The sequence below is a fragment of the Phaseolus vulgaris genome, chromosome 1 (assembly GCF_051622355.1).
Source record: "Phaseolus vulgaris cultivar YP4 chromosome 1, ASM5162235v1, whole genome shotgun sequence".
Lineage (NCBI taxonomy): Eukaryota > Viridiplantae > Streptophyta > Magnoliopsida > Fabales > Fabaceae > Phaseolus > Phaseolus vulgaris.
Window position 1 is genome coordinate 22,215,476 of NC_143498.1, and position 20,116 is coordinate 22,235,591.

Genomic DNA, 20,116 nt, shown 5'->3' on the forward strand with positions numbered 1-20,116 from the left:
TCTCGGCGTGGAAGGGTGTGTTGGAGATCCCACATCGACTAAATATGAGAACATTTCATTGTATAAACCTCACCCCATGAGCCGATTTTATAGGGTTGAGTTAGGCTTAAAGTCTACTTCGTAATAGTCATTTTCAAAAAGATTTAGGATCGAAACTTGAGTAACTTTCAACTACTTATGCAAATTGTTAGATAATATGGATAAAATAATAGGGGTGAATGGTTTCCACAACAAGCTTTCCGCAAAGACTAGTGCTAGATCTTTAAATCAATCAATTGATTTACTTGTTCAATTAGTTATTTAACAAATTAAAGTTTTGTAAAAAATATAAACATGTTTTTACAATCAACTGATTATTTTATGCAGAACACTCAGAACAAAATATAAAACAATTTATTAGAGTAAGTGAGAGGGAACTCACAGAGAGAAATTTATATTGGTTGGCTCTTAACCAAGAACTACATCTAATCCTCAACACAACACTGAGAATGCACTAAGTAATCAAAATCAGATTACAAAACATCCAAGAGTATTGATCTTAAACCCTTCAAGAATACACAATACTCTCAACAACAACATTGATTTCAGAACACTATCTAAATCAGTTTACAACTCAATATAAAATAAAAGAATGAATTAGAATACACTTCGCCTTTACACAAATGAAGAACAATAGAAGAATAACCCAAAATCCTATTTCACAAAATAGAAATAATCCAAGATATCAAGATTGATTCTAAAAACTCTTTGATCTTCTTTATTGAAAAACGTTTTTAATAAACTCTATTCTTGTTTTTAGAATAATAGGAAACAATCTTTATATTGACTTTAAAAGATGTTTAAAATTGTTTGATCATTTAATGAAATTTTTTTGGTAATAAAAAAAATTAATGAAATTGTTTTGCTGATAAAAAACAATTAATGAAATTGTTTAAAACATTTAAAAAACAATTTGAAGATCATAACCACATTATGTTTAAGCATTTAAAAAACAAGTTGAAAATCATAACACTTTTTCTTGTTTTTTAAATACAACAAATCCAAAGTATTGTTTATTAATTACACATTTATTATTGATTCAAAAACTTAAACTAACTTTTGAATTATCTTTGCACTATTGTACAAAAACCAAAAGAGGACATCCTAAAGAACATCTCAAATAAGTAAGGAAGACATCTCAGTAAAATAGGAAAACATTGTCTAGGGCAGAAAATCGAAAGACGTGAATCATCCCGATCCTTGTAATAACACATTTGGGCAAGAATTGAATTAGCTATCTACTAATGTTGAACTTCCTAGTGACTTAGCATGAATTTATGCATACTTGATTGAGAAAATATTCTCCACTTTTTCTAATCCTAAAAACACGATACCCGTTAAAAGAAAATATAAAAATGTCTTACTAAACGTAAGTAATTTGGTGCAGTTGATTCACACACACAAAAGACTACCATGTAAAGAAATAGGTCTAAACATCAATACCTTTTTGGAGTTTTTAAATAACCAGTCACATTTGCCGAAATGTGATAAATTAGAAGTTCGGGCTTATCACTGCCATATTGAAGTTTCTAGCTTTGACATCACTGTGCAGTGTAACTAGTACCAGAAATCCTCAAGATTTTCGAAAAGTATGACTAAAATAAAATGGCATCTAATGCTGTACAATTAAACATACTAATATATAAATGACAAAAAACTACAACAAATAAATCCACCAAAATCCTATCAATTTTCTATTTCTATATCTCCTTTGATATCTATATATTAATAAATTACCAAATCAAAAAGTTTGGTCTAATTTTGGGAGTTTATAGATTGTAATATCTCCATAAGCTTCATTTTGCTCCACATCTACACAGCCAGTAGTTTTCAGAACCTGAAAAACATTAGACAGAAAACAAGGTAAAAATGAAAACAATTTCATATAAAACATTCTCATACTTTGGTTCGTTTTGAGGTCCATGTCATGAATCATGAGTAACGTGGTCTTACATTTATAACCAAAAAATTAAAAAAAAGAAAATAATAAGAAATTACACTGATATATCCAATGAGTTTTGTTGACATAGTTCATAACTCACTATAGACGGTATGATGTGTTTCTTGGAAGGCATGGTGTGGTGTGTAATAAGCATATATATATATAAGAAATTTCAGTGTAATATGTTTCAAACAAAGGGGTTATGCAGGAGTAAAAAGAGGAGTATTAGAGAAAATTTGACAAAACTCAGGATATATATGTGTAATTTACTCAAAATAAAATGTTGCAGTCCTAGTTTAATCTAAGAATGGACTGGTATTTCTACCAAAGGTTTTTCCTCTTTGAATATTCAAGCATCGGAAAAAAAGCAATGGCAATATCTTATAGTATCACACATGCACATTGTTAGGAATGGGGACAAGACCGAGAAGAAAGGGGAACGACTTTTACAGGTCAAAAAAGGTAAATTGTAATTAGTTATAACCAGGTAGTAGTTATGTGTTTAGAGTAAAAGGACCTAATAAATAGGTCCTCATGTGTAATTGGGTTCTTTTTAGCTTATGTTTTCCAACTTTGGTGAATCTACTAAACTATTGAGTGGTCCTTTTGGGGTAATTATGTTTACCCTGTTATGACTGCTGAAGGTGTGTGAAGAAATACAGTTCATTTCAATCACACTGTTCTGTAACAGTGAAAGAGTTTTCAGAGTTAGGATTTCTATTTTTTGTTGTTTTTATATCTAAGGTGCTTTTGTTTGGAACAACCTAAAAGCTGGACTGAGTTTATTCCATGGGCTGAATATTGGTATAATATCATATTTCAAAGGGTGGCTGTTAGGCAAGAAGATAAGGAGAAAGTGTGGAAGGTGTATTATAGAAGGAAATTTAAGAATACTGAATAAAGAGGGTTTCGGGTAGTTTTGTTTGTTACGGTTGGTCTTTAAAAAAAGACCAACCTGTGTGTGTTGTTTTGTTTGTTTCGGGTTGAAGGTCTCTTTTTGGTATGTGTGTTGTTTTGACAGGAGTAATACTTATGTGAACATAACAATTTGGTTCGACCTGTTGGATCAGAAGGGTGTGGGAGAGAATATGGAGAGAATATGGAATAGAGGATGAGTGTTGTGGATAAATTGACCAGCGAACAAGGAAGAGTGATGGCGAAAATAAGAGCAGATATCACGAGTTTGAAGGAAAGCATGTTAGACTTGAAGGAAATTAAAGAAATGTTGTGGGACATCAAGAAAGGAGACTATTAAAGGAAAAGAAAGAATAGGGTAAATCCCTTGTGTATATTGAACACATAGGGTTATGTTTATATAGGAAAAGAAACATATGGGCTAAGCCCATTACATAAATATGAGATATCTAACAATATCTATAATATCTCATAATATCTCATAATATCAAATAATATCTAATAATATCTAATAATATCTAATTATATCTAATAATATCTAATAATATCTAATAATATCTAATAATATCTAATAATATCTAACACTCCCCTCAAGCTGGTGCATATAGATCATATGTACCCAGCTTGTTACAAATGTAATCAATCCTAGACCCTCGTAAGGGTTTAGTAAAAATATCTGCTAATTGATTATTTGAATTAACAAACTCAGTCTTGATATCTTCCGATATAATCTTTTTTCGAATGAAATGACAATCAATCTTAATATGTTTTGTCCTTTCATGAAAAACTGGATTTGAGCTAATATGAAGAACAGCCTGATTATCACATATAAGTGTTAATTGAGTAACCTCTCCAAATTGTAATTCTTTACGTAACTGTTTAAGCCAAATAAGCTCACAAGTAGCCGAGGCCATAGCTCTATATTCTGCTTCTGCACTAGATCTTGCCACAACACTTTGTTTCTTGCTCTTCCAAGAGATCAAGTTATCACCGATGAAGACACAATAACTAGAAGTTGATCTTCTATCAGATGGAGATCCTGCCTAATCAATATCTGAATAACAAACGACTTTAGTATGATTATTATGACCATATAACAAACATTTTCCAGGAGAGCCTTTAATGTACTTCACTATACGAATTCCAATGATCTTTACATGGAGAATTAAGAAATTGACTCACCACACTGACTGCAAAGGAAATATCAGGACGAGTAACAGTGAGATAGTTCAATTTTCCAACTAATCTCCTGTACTTCTCAGGATCTGAAAGAGGCTCCCCCTGATTGGGTAGAAGCTTGACATTGGGATCCATGAGAGTATCAACAGATTTCGAATTCATCAACCCAATTCCCTCCAAAATATCTAATGCGTATTTTCTTTAAGAGATAGCAATACCAGTATTGGATTGTGCTACCTCAATCCCCAAGAAATATCTGAGTTTGCCAAGATCTTTGGTCTGAAAGTGTTGACAAATGTGTTGTTTTACTTGTGAGATGCCATGGTGATCACTGCCTGTAAGAACAATGTCATCAACATATACTACAAGATAGATACACCCAACACTCGAGTGACGATAAAAAACTGAATGATCTCCTTCACTGCGAGTCATACCAAATTGTTGAACAACATTGCTAAATTTTCAAACCAAGCCCTAGGAGACTGCTTGAGGCCATATAAGGATTTGCGAAGACGACATACCAATCCAGAAGACTGCTCTTGAGCAACAAAATCGGGAGGTTGCTCCATATAAATTTCTTCCTGCAAATCCCCATTAAGAAAAACATTTTTAACATCCAGTTGATAAAGAGACCATTGTTGAAGAGCAGCCATAGCTATGAATAAGCGAACAAAGGCCATCTTTGCTACTGGAGAAAAAGTATCACCATAGTCTAAACCAAAAATTTGGGTATAACCCTTAGCCACAAGACGAGCTTTGAGACAATCAATAGTACCAGTGGAAAGAAATAGATGAAATATATTTCTGAGATATCTTACAAATGTGATTACAGTCTCTATTTATAGACTGTTTTACAACCTAATTAAAGAAAGAAATAATAGGCAATGAAAGCCAGAAATAATGAGTGTTTAAAGCTGTACAAATCAAATAAAATCAAATCACTAACAAATCTGTCCTAATAAATATAAAATGGAATCTGCACTTAATTATAACATAATTCTCCTAATTATGCAACACTCCCCCTCAAGTTGGTGAATGTATATCTATCATTCCCAACTTGCAAGTAAGATCTTCGAATTGTTTTATGGGAAGTCCCTTAGTAAACATATCTGCCAATTGGAGTCTTGAAGGGATGTACTCAGTGGCTATAAGACCATCATCCTTCTCTTTAATAAAGTGTCGGTCTATCTCTACGTGCTTTGTTCGATCATGTTGAATCGGATTGTGTGCAATACTGATAGCGGACTTATTATCACATGCCAAACCCATAGGAGCTTCATATTTTATTTTTAGGTCATCAAGTATGATCTTCATCCATAAGAGTTCACACACCCCTTGAGCCATGGCTCTAAATTCTGCCTCTGCACTTGATCTTGCAACTACATTTTGCTTCTTGCTCCTCCATGTCACCAGATTTCCACCCAAGAACATGCAGTAGCCTGTGGTGGATCTCTTATCAACAATCGATCCTGCATAGTCAGCATCAGTATATACTTTCATGGATAAGTTTTCCCCCTTTTGAATAGCAATCCTTTTCCTGGAGAGGCTTTTAAGTACTGAATAATTTTATCTACTGCCTGCAAGTGTCTTTCTCTTGGATCATGCATAAATTGACTAACCACACTAACTGCATAGGCTATATCTGGCCTAGTGTGTGAAAGATAAATGAGTTTTCCCACAATTCTTTGATATTGTGTCTTCTCCACTTTTGGGTTTTCCTCATCATTCCCAATCCTATGATTTTGCTCTATTGGCACTCCAGTGGGCTTACAACCCAACTTACCAATCTCTTTGAGAAGATCAAGGATGTATTTCCTTTGAGAAATAAAGATGCCCTGTCTCGAGTAAGCAACCTCTATCCCAAGGAAGTACTTCAACTTCCCAAGATCCTTCATTTCAAATTGAGCAGCTAGTCTCTCCCTCAAATTTTGTTTTTCAATCTCATCATCACCTGTAATAATCATATCATCTACATAGACCAAAAGTAGAGTGAGTTTACCATTCTGAGAATGTTTTATAAACAGAGTATGGTCACCTTGGCTTTGTCGGTACCCCAAAGATATCATAGCTTGAGTAAACCTTCCAAACCAAGCACGAGGTGATTGTTTAAGACCATATAGGGCCTTCTTAAGTCTGCACGCCTTATTCCCTTCATTAACAATACCATAACCAGGTGGAATCTCCATGTATACTTCTTCCTCCAAGCTTCCATGCAAGAAGGCATTTTTAACATCAAATTGATGCATTGCCCAACCAAAGTGTGTTGCCAGGGAGAGAATAATCCTGACGGTATTCATTTTTGCCACTGGAGCAAAAGTCTCCTCATAATCGATCCCATAGGTTTGAGTGTACCCTTTTGCAACCAACCTTGCTTTATACCGATCCAGTGTGCCATCAGACTTATACTTAACTGTGTATATCCACCTACAACCCACTGCTTTCTTATCTTTTAATCTCTCTACAATCTCCCAAGTCTCATTCCTTTCTAACGCGCTCATTTCTTCATTCATGGCTCGAATCCAGTTCTCATCTTTTAAGGCTTCTTGTACCGATGAAGGGATTTTGATAGAATCAATAGCTGAAAGAAAACTCTGGTGCTGCATAGAAAGTTTTTCTGTAGACACAAATTGGGATATAGGATATTTGGCACAAGATCTTTTTTCTTTTCTCAAGGCAATAGGTAAATCATTTAGGTTAGGTTCAAAAGCAGTATTTAAGGTGTCCTCAAGAGTCTCACTGGTATGAGTTCTTACCTCTGGTTCAGACAATTGAAGTTGCTGTTCGACCAGGACGGGTTCTTGTTGCCTTCGCTGATATTGTTTTCCAAAATATTTGTCTTCATTATTCTTCTCTGGTAATGATGTTGGTGCAGGGTCTTTGTCATCCTCCCTAAGAACGAAATCCTGCAACAAAGGAAAAGGTGGCAACTCAAGGTCCTCAGCTTCTTGAATACTCTCCCCCTGAAGCTGAGAACTAGGAAAGAAAGACTCTGTTTCATGGAAGGTGACATCTTTGGAAATATACACTTTACGACTTTGAGGATGATAACATTTGTATCCCTTTTTGTTGGGGGCATAACCTATGAAGACACATTTGATGGCACGAGGATCTAACTTACCTCGATAAGGACTATGAACATGGACAAAAGCAAGACAACCAAAGACACGATTCTGAAGACTATTCAACATGGGAATAGAAGGATAGAATGTGGTCATAACCTGAATAGGAGTAACACCCTCTAGAACCCGAGAGGGTAATCTATTAATCAAATAAGTGGCAGTCAGGACTGCTTCCCCCCAGTAAGATCTAGGAACAGATGTTTGGAAAAGTAAAGCTCGAGTAACCTCAAGGAGATGACGATTTTTCCTTTCAGCAACCCCATTTTGTTGAGGAGTGTCCACACAGGTTAATTCATGAACAACTCCATTTTCCTCAAGGAACTTGGAAAGGTTTTGGTTCACATATTCTCTTCCATTATCAGAACGCAATCTCTTAATTGGACTTTCAAATTGTGTTTGAATCATTCTGTAAAACTTTACAAACAAGTGAAAAACTTCAGACTTATCTTTCATGAGGAATATCCAAGTAACCCGAGTACAATCATCAATAAATGAAACAAACCATTTTGCACCCGAGATATTAGGAATAGATGAAGGTCCCCATACATCTGAATGAATAAGATCAAAAGGTTTAGAACTTTTATTACCATTGGGAGGAAAAGTTGTCCGATGGTGTTTAGCAAACTGACAAACATCACAATGAAATGACTCAGCAGACACTTTTGTAAATAAAACAGGAAATAAGGACTTTAGGGTACTAAATGGAGGATGACCAAGACGTCTGTGTTGAAGCCATATCTGAGAGGATGACCAAGATTCACGACCTTGCTGAAGATTAGAAGTGTGTGCCTGTAGTCTAGCATCCTTTTTACTTTCTTCATGCTGTAAATAATATAACCCGCCCTACTCTTTAGCAATTCCAATAGTCTTCCCCGTGGCAAGATCCTGAAAAACACAATGGGAAGGGAAAAATACCACTGCACAATTTAAATCTTGGGTAATCTTTTGAATAGACAAGAGGTTATTGGATAGTTTGGGAACATGAAACACATTTTTTAAAGGAAATGAAGGTTGAAGGTGAATGTTACCACGACCATTAATGGGGGTAGTGGAACCATTAGCAACAGTAATATATGGCTTACCGGATAAAGTAGTGTAGGATGAAAAAAAAGAGGAATGAGGTGTCATATGATCAGTAGCACCAGAGTCTATAATCCAGATATTTTCAGTACTAGAAGCATTAAAGGATAAAAAACTAGAACTCTTACCACTCATAGTAAAGGAACAATAGCTAGATGGCTTACTAAGGGAGTCCATGAGAGTTCAAAACCAACTTTTTTCAGATTGGCAAAATTTGATCCTGTTCACGCACACAAAAAAATCTCCGCCGGAAAAATTTTCCGGTGGCGGTTTCCGGCGAGCAGTGGCAGTTCCGGCGAGCGACGGCAATGGTGGTCGGTGGTGGTGGTCGGTGGTGGTCAATGGCGGTGGCAGTAACGGTCAATGGTGCAAGGTGGTGGTGGTGGTCAATGGAGAAAGGATAAGGAAAATAAAAAGTTGCAGCAATGAAGGCTGTCCAAAAAAAAAAAAAAAATAATTGCAGCAATAAAGGCTGTCAAGGAAAATGATTACAGCAATGACGGCTGTCAAGGAAAATGATTACAGCAATGAAGGCTAAAAAAATTGCGGAAGTAGAGTCTCCTAGATCAGGAGCTCTGATACCATATTACGAAGTGGACTATAAGCCTAACTCAACCCCATAAAACCGGTTCATAGGGTTGAGGTTTGCACCCACTTATATACAATGAAAGGCTCTAATCTCTAGTCGATGTGGGATCTCCAACACACCCCCTCACGCCGAGACTGCCAACTCGTGCGTGGGACTATATATTATGGGTGGTCCGATAGCGGCCCGATAGGCCCAACACAAACACTCGCTAGGATAGGCTCGAAATGGCTCTGATACCATATTAGAAAGTGGACTTTAAGCCTAACTCAACCCCATAAAACCGGCTCATAGGGTTGAGGTTTGCACCCACTTATATACAATGAAATGTCCTAACACACCCCCTCACGCCGAGACTGCCAACTCGTGCATGGGACTATAGATTATGGGTGATCCGATAGCGGCCCGATAGCGGGTGGCACGATAGGCCCAACAAACACTCGCTAGGATAGGCTTTAAATGGCTCTGATACCATATGGAAAGAAATAGATGAAATATATTTCTGAGATATCTTACAAATGTGATTACAGTCTCTATTTATAGACTGTTTTACAACCTAATTAAAGAAAGAAATAATAGGCAATGAAAGCCAGAAATAATGAGTGTTTAAAGCTGTACAAATCAAATAAAATCAAATCACTAACAAATCTGTCCTAATAAATATAAAATGGAATCTGCACTTAATTATAACATAATTCTCCTAATTATGCAACAGTACCATCAGAACAAACTTTGATAGCAAAAATCCACCTGCAACCAACAACAAATTTCCTAGATGGTAAAGGAACAAGTTCCCAAGTTCCATTATTCTGAAGCGCATTCATTTCATCAAGCATGACCTGACGCCAACCAAGATGAGCTAAGGCATCACTTACAGATTTTGGAATGGATACAGAAGAAATAGACGAAAGGCAGGTATAAAAGGGTTGAGATAGTCTATGGTAACTCAAAAAAGTATAATGGAGAGAGGGATTACGAGTAGAACGTATACCTTTACGGATAGCAATAGGAAGATCAGGTTCAACAGTCGGAGCTTCAACTGTAGGAGCCGAAGGGGGATGAGGTGTTGGCACCAGAATAGAGTTTGCTGATGGACGATGAGACGTTTGACGACGACTATACACCTGAAGAGTTGGTGGCGGTGGTGAATCGTTAGGTGCACTAGGCACAACAAAAGGAATATTAACTTGATTAGATGAAGAAATTGAAGGAGAAGGACAAGTCTTAAAGTAAAGGGAAGATTCACTGAAGGTGACATCTGCTGGAATAAAATAATGGTTTAAAGACGGTGAGAAACATTTATATCATTTTTGTGATCTAGTGAACCCTAAAAAGACACATTTGTGTGACTTAGGAGATAATTTATCAAGACTAGGACTAAAATTATGAACAAAACATGTGGACCCAAAAACTTTGGGAGGTAAAGAGTGGAGAGGGTCATGTGGAAATAAAATAGAATGAGAAATTTTGTCATCTAAAACTGAAGATGGCATGCAATTAATGAGATAACATGCACTAAGAACAACATCACCCCAAAAACGCCGAGGAACATCATCATGGATTAAAATAGTACGAGTTGTTTCAACAAGATGTCTATTCTTGCGCTCAACTACACCATTTTGTTGAGGTGTATAAGCACATGAAGTTTGATGAAGAATACCATGAGAAGCCATAAAATTTTTAAAAGAATGAGAAAGATACTCACGTTCATTATCACTGCGCAAAATTCGAATGGAAATTTCAAAATGATTTTTAATTTCATTGTAAAATATTTGAAATATAGAAAACAACTCAAAACGGTTTTTCATTAAAATACCCAAGTACATCTTGAATAATCATCAATAAAAGTAACAAAATACTGAAATCCTAAATTAGACTTAATACGACTTGGTCCCCAAATGTCAGAGTGAACTAAGGTAAAAGGAGATGAAGCACGTTGTGAGACACTACTAGGAAAAGAACTACGAATGTGCTTCCCTAACTGACACGACTCACATGATAAAGTAGACACATTAGACAAACTTGGAACAAGCTGCTGCATCTTTGCAAGACTAGGATGACCCAACCGAGCATGAATGAGAGATGGAGAATCCATAATTGCGCCAACATGTGCAGAGATCTGTAGTTGATAAAGTCCATGAGACTCACATCCGGTGCCAATCATCCGTCCCAAACTCCGGTCCTGTAAAGTAACAAAATCTTTGGTAAAAGAAATAACACAATCAAAGGAACAGGTGAGACAACTAATGGATAATAAGTTAAATGGAGACCCAGGGACATAAAGAACATTATCAATAGATAAAGAAGAAAAATGATTAATAGTACCAACACCATGTGATGGTACCCTATATCCATTGGCCATGGTAACCGAAGGTAAATAACCCGTAGTAGATAGGGAAGAGAAAAAAGATTTATTACCAGTAATGTGATCAGTGACACCTGAATTTAGAACCCAAGGGCCATGGGAAGTGGAGTGAGTGAGTCCAACAAAAGATGTACCTGAATGTGCAACAGAAGTCGTGGAACTAGGGTTCTGACGATCCTCATACCATTTAAGAAATTCATTGAAAATAGAAGGCTGGCCTAGGGTATCAATTGAAGTATTGGTAGAAGGTTGCACAGGGGCAATTTGAGCAACCGCAACAGATCTAGGAGGACGACCATGTAAGGGATAACATCGGTCAATTTTGTGGCCAAGTTTGCCACAATGGTCACACTTGTGACGCCCTTTGCCCGGCTTGTGAGGGCGAGTACGATCATTATGCTGAGAGACTAAAGCAGAAAAGTCATCAACATGAGACGTTATATCAGTGGTGTGTTTACCTGGCACGCGCAAAAGGGTAGAACAAGTGGAAGGAGATCCCAAAATTTGATCACGAACATGAGAATAATCATCAGGAAGGCCATGTAAACCCAATAACATGAAGAACTTGGATCTTTGTTCTAGTTCTTGAGAAGGAGTAGAGACAGGAGGTAATAACTCATTAAAATCATGAAGAAGAGCATGAAGTTTACCTAGATATTCTGCCATTGTACCATTAAGACGTTTGGGAGCAACAATTGTGAGAAGATTTTGACACACACCATAAAGACGTTGAGTATCATTGGTGTATAATAATTTTGCTTGTTCCCAAACTTCTGAACATGTCTCGTAGGTACGAAAAATTTGTTTTAAAGATGAGTGAATGGTCATAATTGAGCATAAATTTTCAACCAATGGAAAACCTCATTTTCAGCAAAACTAGGATGAGTAAGATGATCAACATAACCTTGAGTCTTAAGCCATAATTTAATATCTGATGCCCAAGTGTCATAATTGGTTCCATCCAATTTGTCAATGGAAAGATGAACATTGATGTAATTAGTATAAATAGATGAATCTGGCATAATGACTGCAGAAGAAGCCACTGTGGTAGCGGCAGCGGAAGAAGCCATAGTGGCTGCGGAAGCGGAAGAAGCCATAAAAGATAAGGACAAATCCAGTCATCGGTTAATTGGCGGCAGCAACAAAGATGAAGGCTCCGACAGTGATTCCGGCAGTGTCTCTAGCGGAGGCTCAGACGAGATTCCGGTAATAGCTCCGACAAGATTCCGGTGATGGCTCCGGCGAGATTCCGGTGACGGATCCGACAAGATTCTGGCGGCTGCTCCGACGAGGTAGTGGTAGCTCCGGCGAGACAGTGGGACGGTGGCTGGAAAATTCCAGTGAAAAGTGGGTTCACCAATAAAAATTGAACCCTAAACCCTAACCTTATGCTCTAGATATTATATTAAAGGAAAAGAAAAAATAGGGTAAATCCCTTGTGTATATTGAACACATAGGGTTATGTTTATATAGGAAAAGAAACATATGGGCTAAGCCCATTACTTAAATATGAGATATCTAACAATATCTATAATATCTCATAATATCTTATAATATCAAATAATATCTAATTATATCTAATAATATCTAACAATATCTAACATAGACAGGATGTCAGAGGGAGGGGAGGGTTCAGTGAACGAAGAGGAAAAGAAGGAAGAAAGATCAAGACAAGGGAACAAATCAGATGTGGAGGACGAAGGAAAGCTTAAACCTTGGACTAGAAGGGTGGAACTACCAGTTTTTGAGGGAATGGATCCAATAGGATGGCAGTCCAGAGAGGAAAATTTTTTTGAGGTGCAAAAAGGGAGAGGTTAAGACTGGCCTTCATTAGTATGGAAGGAAGTGCCAGCCATTGGTTCAATGTTTGGCAGAAAAATTACACGAACCCTTCTTGGGAAGAGTTTTCGGTGGCGTTAAATCAGAGGTTCGGTGGAAGGGAACACAATTCTGTATTTGCGAAATTGGCAAAGATTAAATAGAGTGGAAGGGATGATGAATACATCCAAGAGTTGAGCTATTGGTGTCGTAATCGCCGCAAACAATGGATGAACAACTGCTGGATATTTTCTTCGTTGGGTTACAATCCATGATTTGTAACCAAATTAGACCCCATGATCCCAAAGAATTGATGAGAGTAATGGAGATTGCGCTGGACGTGGAAGAGACCCTCAGGGAAGAAAAAAGGGGTGGTAATAGGAATAGCGCCTCCTACGGGCGTTATCAAGGAGGGACGGGAATAATAGCCCGCAGGAAAATGTACAATGGAAATAGTGGTCAGGTCTCGTCGAGCTTGGCTACCAATGCAAGGAAGGAATTGTCCAACTCTACTAGAGATGTTCGGACAGGAGGAGTCGCAGGAGAGGGATCAAGAAATAGGGGGTCCAGGACCCTTCCCTATCCCGAATATGTTCGAAGGAGGAAGGAGGGAAGAGGGAAGATGTTTTGACTATGGAGGTGCACATGGTCCAGGACAACGATGTCTTGAAAAAATTATGCAGGTGATTATTTGTGCAAAAGATGAGGGATTACCAGTACCTGCAAATGGAAGCAGTGTATGATGGGGCAAATTGATGAGATTTTGTAGGACAAAGACGAGGTTAGGTTGTGTCAACAAATAGATTTGTCCATATTTTCTGTTGGGGGCTAACGCAATCCAATACCATGAAATTAGAAGGGGAGGTGAAAGGAAAACTAGCGTTGGTGTTGATTGATAGTAGTCACAACTTTATCATTGCCGATTTGGTTCATCAATTGGGTTTGCAAGTTGAATCCACACCTTCTTATAACATAAGGTCAGAGTGATGGGCATTGGAAGAGAGCAATTTTGGGTGCTGTCAAGAGGTGGAGGTGAAGTTGGAAAATTATACGCTTAAGGAGACCTTTTTCTTGTTTGAGCTAGGAGGAGTGGATTTGATATTGGGAGTTGCTTGGTTAACAACTTTGGGGGACGTGAAAGTCAATTGGAAGACATTGACCATGAACTTTTGTATTGAAGGTCAAAATGTGCAAATTAGAGGAGACTACAAGTTAACGAGAACTTTGGTGACTCCCAAAGTGTTAAAACAGGAGAAGGGGATTGAAGTAGTGTCGCTCATCTGGGGAACAGAGAGTGCAGATAAAAGAAGTGCAGATCCGTCCGCGAGCGAGAAGGAAATTGCTGGTTTATCTTTGAGGCAGACAACGGAGTTGGATGGGGTTTTGAAGGAGTGTGAGGAAGTTTTTGAAGAAACCAAACAATTGCCTCCCATCGGAGAGATAGATCATAAGATTCCCATTAAATCTGGAGTAGACCCAGTCAATGTGAGGCCGTATAGATATCTACATCTGCTTAAAATGGAGATAGAAAAACAAGTTGCGGAAATGTTGAAATTAGGAATAATTAGACCCAGCAACAACCCTTATTCAAGTCCAGTTATTTTAGTCAAAAAGAAAGATGGCAGCTGGAGGTTTTGTGGACAGGGCTTTGAATAAAGCAACCATTCCAAATAAATTTCCAATTCTGGTAATAGAGGAACGGTTGGATGAATTGCATGGAGCGCATTACTTTTCCAAGGTGGATTTGAGTGATATACACAAGACTGCTTTTCGTACGCATCATGGACATTACTAATCATTAGTTATGCCTTTCGGTCTAACTAATGCACCAACCACATTTCAGTGCACCATGAATGATATTTTACAAGTTTAGTTGAGGAAATTTGTATTAATTTTTTTTATGATATTCTGATATGCAACAAAACGTGGGAGGAGCATACACAGCTGAAACAGGTTCTAAAAACCCTCCAACAACACAAGTTTTACGCAAATCACAAAAAATGTGAATTTGGCAAACAAGAAGCACAATATTTGGGTCATGTGATTTCGGGGGAGGGCGTGCAGATGGATCCTTAGAAGCTTTCAGACATCATGCAATGGCGAATACCCAAATCCTTGAAAGCTTTGAGAGGATTCTTGGGCCTCACGAGTTATTATACAAGATTTATACATAACTATGGAAGAATGGCGAGGCTGTTAACACAGGAAAACTTTGTGTGGACGGCGGAAATTAAGTGGGCCATGTAGTAGCTGAAATCAGTAGTCACTACTGCACCACTATTAAGGATGTCTGATTTTAGCCAACCTTTTTGCATCAAATGCGATGCCTCAGGTAAGGGTTTGGGAGCGGTTTTGTCTCAGAATAAAAAACCAATTGCTTTTTTCAGCAAGGCATTAGCCGAGTCTTCTCTGACAAAGTCTATCCATGAGAAGGAATTAATGGCTTTTGTGTTTGCCATTCAGCATTGGAGACCATATATTTTTGGACGAAAATTTACGGTCTACATGGATCAAAATAGTTTGAGGTACTTACTGGAACAAAGAATCACCACTCCAAAACCAATAGAACTGGCTAGCTAAATTGTTGGGGTGTGAATTTGATATTGTATACAAACGAAGAGCGTCTAATAAAGTGGCAGATACATTATCATGAAGATTTGAGGGGGGATAGAAGGGATCGCGGATATCAATGCTTTATCCAAACCTTATTGGCGAGACATTGAGTTAGTGGAAGAAGAAAATCAGAAGGATTTTGCCTCAAAGAGAATCATGGAGGAATTGAGGAGAAACCCTGATTCACATGGAAATCATACCCTAGAAAATGGAATACTTCATTACAAAGGTAGGTTGGTGTTATCATCGTCTTCAAGTTGGATCCTCAAACTACTCCAGGAATACCATGCTACTCCTATGGGAAGGCACAATTTTTCGTACGTATAGAAGGATAGCTCAATCTTTGCACTGGATGGGCATGAAGAAAACCATCTATGTACTCGCTTGTCTTGTTTGTGAGCAGAACAAGTATCAAGTGTGTTCACCACAAGGGCTTCTTCAACCAGTACCTATTCCAAGGGAAATTTGGGAGGAGAAAAGCATGGATTTCATTGTCAGACTTCCTAAATCTAATGGGAAGGACGCAATTTTGGTGGTAGTTGACCGCCTGAGTAAGTTATGGTCACTTCATTCCTCTTAAATAACCTTACTTAGCTCGATCGATTGCGGAAGTGTTTGTTAAATAGGTAGTTAGGCTGCATCGAGTTCCAACCTCCATAGTGAGCAATAGAGACTCAACATTTTTAAGTCTTTTTTGGAAGGAACTATTTCGATTGCAGGGGACAACACTTAAGATGAGCACAACGTATCATCCAGAGATGCATGGACAAACAGAGGTGTTAAATAAGACGCTGCAAAAACATACTGTTGCATAATTAGGAGATAATTATTCCGTAATTAAGTGTAGATTTCAATCTCTATTTACCAGGACAAATTTGATATCTTTTAGTGATTTGATTTGATTTGTATAGCTTTAGTTACCTATTATTTTTTTCCTTAATTAGGTTGTAAGCCATCTATAAATTGAAACTGTAATCACATTTGTAAAGATATCTCAGAAATATATTTTATATATTTCTTTCAACTTGGTATCATAGTCATTTTGAGTCTATCCTAACAATTGTTTGTTGGGCTCATTAGGCCACCCGCTATTGGGCCGTTATCGGACCACCCATTATATAGTCCCATGCACGAGTTGGTAGCCTTGGCGCGAGGGGGATGTTGGAGATCCCACATCGACTAGAGATTAGGACATTTCACAGTATATAAGTGGGTGCAAATCTCACCTTATCAGCCGGTTTTATGAGGTTGAGTTAGGGTTTGGTCATCCTCCATTTAGTACCGTAAAGTCCTTATTTCCTGTTTTATTTATAAAAGTGTCTGCTGAGTCTTTTCATTGTGATGTTTGTCAGTTTGCTAAACACCATCGAACAACTTTTTTTCCCAATGGTAATAAAAGTTCTAAACCTTTTGATCTTATTCATTCAGATGTATGGGGACGTTCACCTATTCCTAATATCTCGGGTGCAAAATGATTTGTTTCATTTATTGATGAGTGTACTCAGGTTACCTGAATATTCCTAATGAAAGATAAGTCTGAAGTTTTTTCACTTGTTTGTAAATTTTTACAGAATGCTTCAAACACAATTTGAAAGTCCAATTAAGAGATTGAGTTCTGATAATGGAAGTGAATATGTGAACCAAAACATTTCCAAGTTCTTTAAGGAAAATGGAGTTATTCATGAATTAACTTGTGTGGACACACCTCAACAAAATGAGGTTGCTAAAAGGAAAAATCATCATCTCCTTAACATTACTAGAACTTTACTTCCAAATGTTTGTTCCTAGGTCTTACTGGGAAAGCAGTCCTAAGTGCCACTTATTTGATTAATAGATTACCCTCTCGAGTTCTATGTCTTTGGTTGTTCTGCTTTTGTCCATGTTCATAGTCCTTATCGGGGTAAGTTAGATCCTCGCGCCATCAATTGTGTCTTCATTGGTTATGCCCCTAACAAAAAGGGGTACAAATGTTATTACCCTCAAAGTCGTAAAGTCTATGTTTCCAAGGATGTCACCTTCCATGAAACAGAGTCTTTCTTTCCTAGTTTTCAGCTTCAGGGGGGAGAGTATTCAAGAAGCTGAGGTCCTTGAGTTGTCACATTTTCCTTTGAGTAGGATTTCATTCTTAGGGAGAATGACAAAGACCTTGCGCCAGAATCATTAACAGAGAAAATAATAAGGACAAATATGTTGAAAAACAATATTAGCGAAGGCAACAAGAACTCGTATTGGTTGAACAACAACTTCAATTGTCCGAACCAAAGGTAAGAACTCATACCTGTACTCTTGACGAAACCTTAAATCATGTTTTTGAACCAAACCAAGATGATTTACCCATTGCTTTAAGAAAAGAAAAACGATCTTGTGCCAAATATCCTATATCCCAATTTGTGTCTACATAAAAACTTTCTATGTAGCACCAGAGTTTTTTTCAGCTATTGATTCTATCAAAATCCCTACATCAGTACAAGAAGCCTTAAAAGAAAAGAATTGTATTCGAGCCATGAATGAAGAAATGAGTGCATTAGAAAGGAATGAGACTTGGGAGATTGTAGAGAGACCAAAAGATAAGAAGGCAGTGAGTTGTAGGTGCATATACACAGTTAAGTATAAGTTTGATGGCACACTAGATCAATATAAAGCATCGTTGGTTGCAAAAGGATATACTCAAACCTATGAGATTGATTATGAGGAGACTTTTGCTCCAATGGCAAAAATGAATACAGTCAGGATTATTCTCTCTGTGGCAGCGCACTTTGGTTGGGAGATGCATCAATTTGATGTTAAAAATGCCTTCTTGCATGGAAGGTTGGAGGAAGAGGTATACATAGAGATTCCACTGGGTTATGGTGCTATTAATGAAGGGAATAAGGTGTGCAGACTTAAGAAAGCCCTATATGGTCTTAAACAATCACCTTGTGCTTGGTTTGGAAGGTTTACTCAAGCTATGATATCTTTGGGGTACCGACAAAGCCAAGGTGACCATATTCTATTTATAAAACATTCTCAAAATGATAAACTCACTCTACTTTTGGTATATATAGATGATATGATCGTTACATGTGATGATGAGATTGAAAAAAAAAACTTTGAGGGAAAGACTGGCTGCTTAAGACTCCAAGTGGCAGATATGTTTACTAAGGGACTTCCTACAAAACAGTTCAAAGATCTTACTTACAAGTTGAGAATGATAGAATACATTCACCAACTTCAGGGGAGGTGTTGCATAATTAGGAGATAATCATTCTGTAATTAAGTGCATATTTCATTCTCTATTTATTAGGAAATATTTGATTTGATTTGTCCAACTTTAATTACCTATTATTTCTTGTTTTTATTACCTATTATTTCTTTCCTTAAATAGGTTGTATATAGTCTATAAATTGAGATTGTAATCACATTTGTAAAGATATCTCAGAAATACATTTCATTTATTTCTTTCAACTCATACCTTTGTTGCTTTAGTTCTGAGCAACCGAAAATATGGGCATTTTTCCTTTTGTAGGTTGAATATTGGTACAACACCAGTTTTCACGGGCCAGCCAAAAGTACCCCTTTTGAAATGGTGTATGGACGAGCTCCTCCATCTCTGACACGTTTTGTAGCCGGTGATAGAAGCGGTGTCACAAGATTTAATGAATAGGGATGAGGCCCTTGCACAACTCAAATTTCATCTGGGAAGAGCGTAGGATCAAATGTCTAAATTCGCCAATCGTCACAAAAAACCTTCTCCAATTAAAGTAGGAGATATGGTGTATCTTAAAATTCGTCCGCACAGACAACTAATCATGCCTATTCGTTTGCATCCAAAACTAGCAGCCCAATATTATCGCCCTTTTATGGTTATAACAAAAGGTTGTTCAGTGGCTTTTAGGCTACAACTACCGGTACAAGCTCGAATAATCCAATTTTCCATGTGTCCCAGTTGAAGTTAGCAGTGGGGACTCACCAAGTGCATCCAATAATTGCCTCACGAGTTCAACGGGCAAGGCTTTGTTTTTTCTCCAAAAGAAATTTTGGATAAACGAGAAATAGTCGTCCACAACGTACACGTAAAGCAAGTTATAATAATGTGGAATGAAGGAGGAAGTGAGACTGCTACATGGGAGGATGTTGCAACTATCAAGGACCAATTTCCTGACTTTAACCTTGAGGACAAGGTTGTTTCACCAGAGAGGAGTAATGGTAGGCAAGAAGATAAGGAGAAAGTGTGGAAGGTGTATTATAGAAGGAAATTTAAGAATACTGAATAAGGGGGGTGTCGGGTAGTTTACCAACCCGGTAGGTTGAAGGTCTCTTTTTGGCATGTGTGTTGTTTTGACTGGAGTAATACCTATGTGAAAGGAATTAATTTCCTTTGTGATTGTTGTATGTTCTGATAAGGTGCTGGAATAATAGAAATCATTCCTTTTTCAGTGTTCAAAGTGTGTATTTTTTCTTTCTCTTTTGGGAACATAACA

At 37.4% G+C, this 20,116-nt stretch overlaps 1 protein-coding gene across 10 annotated transcripts in view; it reads right to left on the minus strand.

Moving 5' to 3' along the window:
- Nucleotides 1–1,524: 1,524 nt before the first annotated feature.
- SYN2 (Rad21/Rec8-like family protein) overlaps nt 1,525–20,116 on the minus strand; it is a 30,872-nt gene continuing 12,280 nt past the window's right edge. For 6 of the 10 annotated variants that reach the window (XM_068616111.2, XM_068616114.2, XM_090300996.1 and 3 more), the window contains 2 exons: nt 10,856–11,042; nt 1,525–1,876 (listed from right to left, as the gene is read on the minus strand). In XM_068616111.2, coding sequence (XP_068472212.1) covers nt 1,836–1,876; nt 10,856–11,042 — 228 coding nt within the window. In that variant the 3' untranslated portion in view covers nt 1,525–1,835. Of the gene's footprint in view, nt 1,877–9,851; nt 11,043–20,116 lie in introns of all 10 variants that reach the window. The other 4 variants (XM_090301001.1, XM_068616113.2, XR_016520285.1 and 1 more) reach the window with 3 other exon arrangements.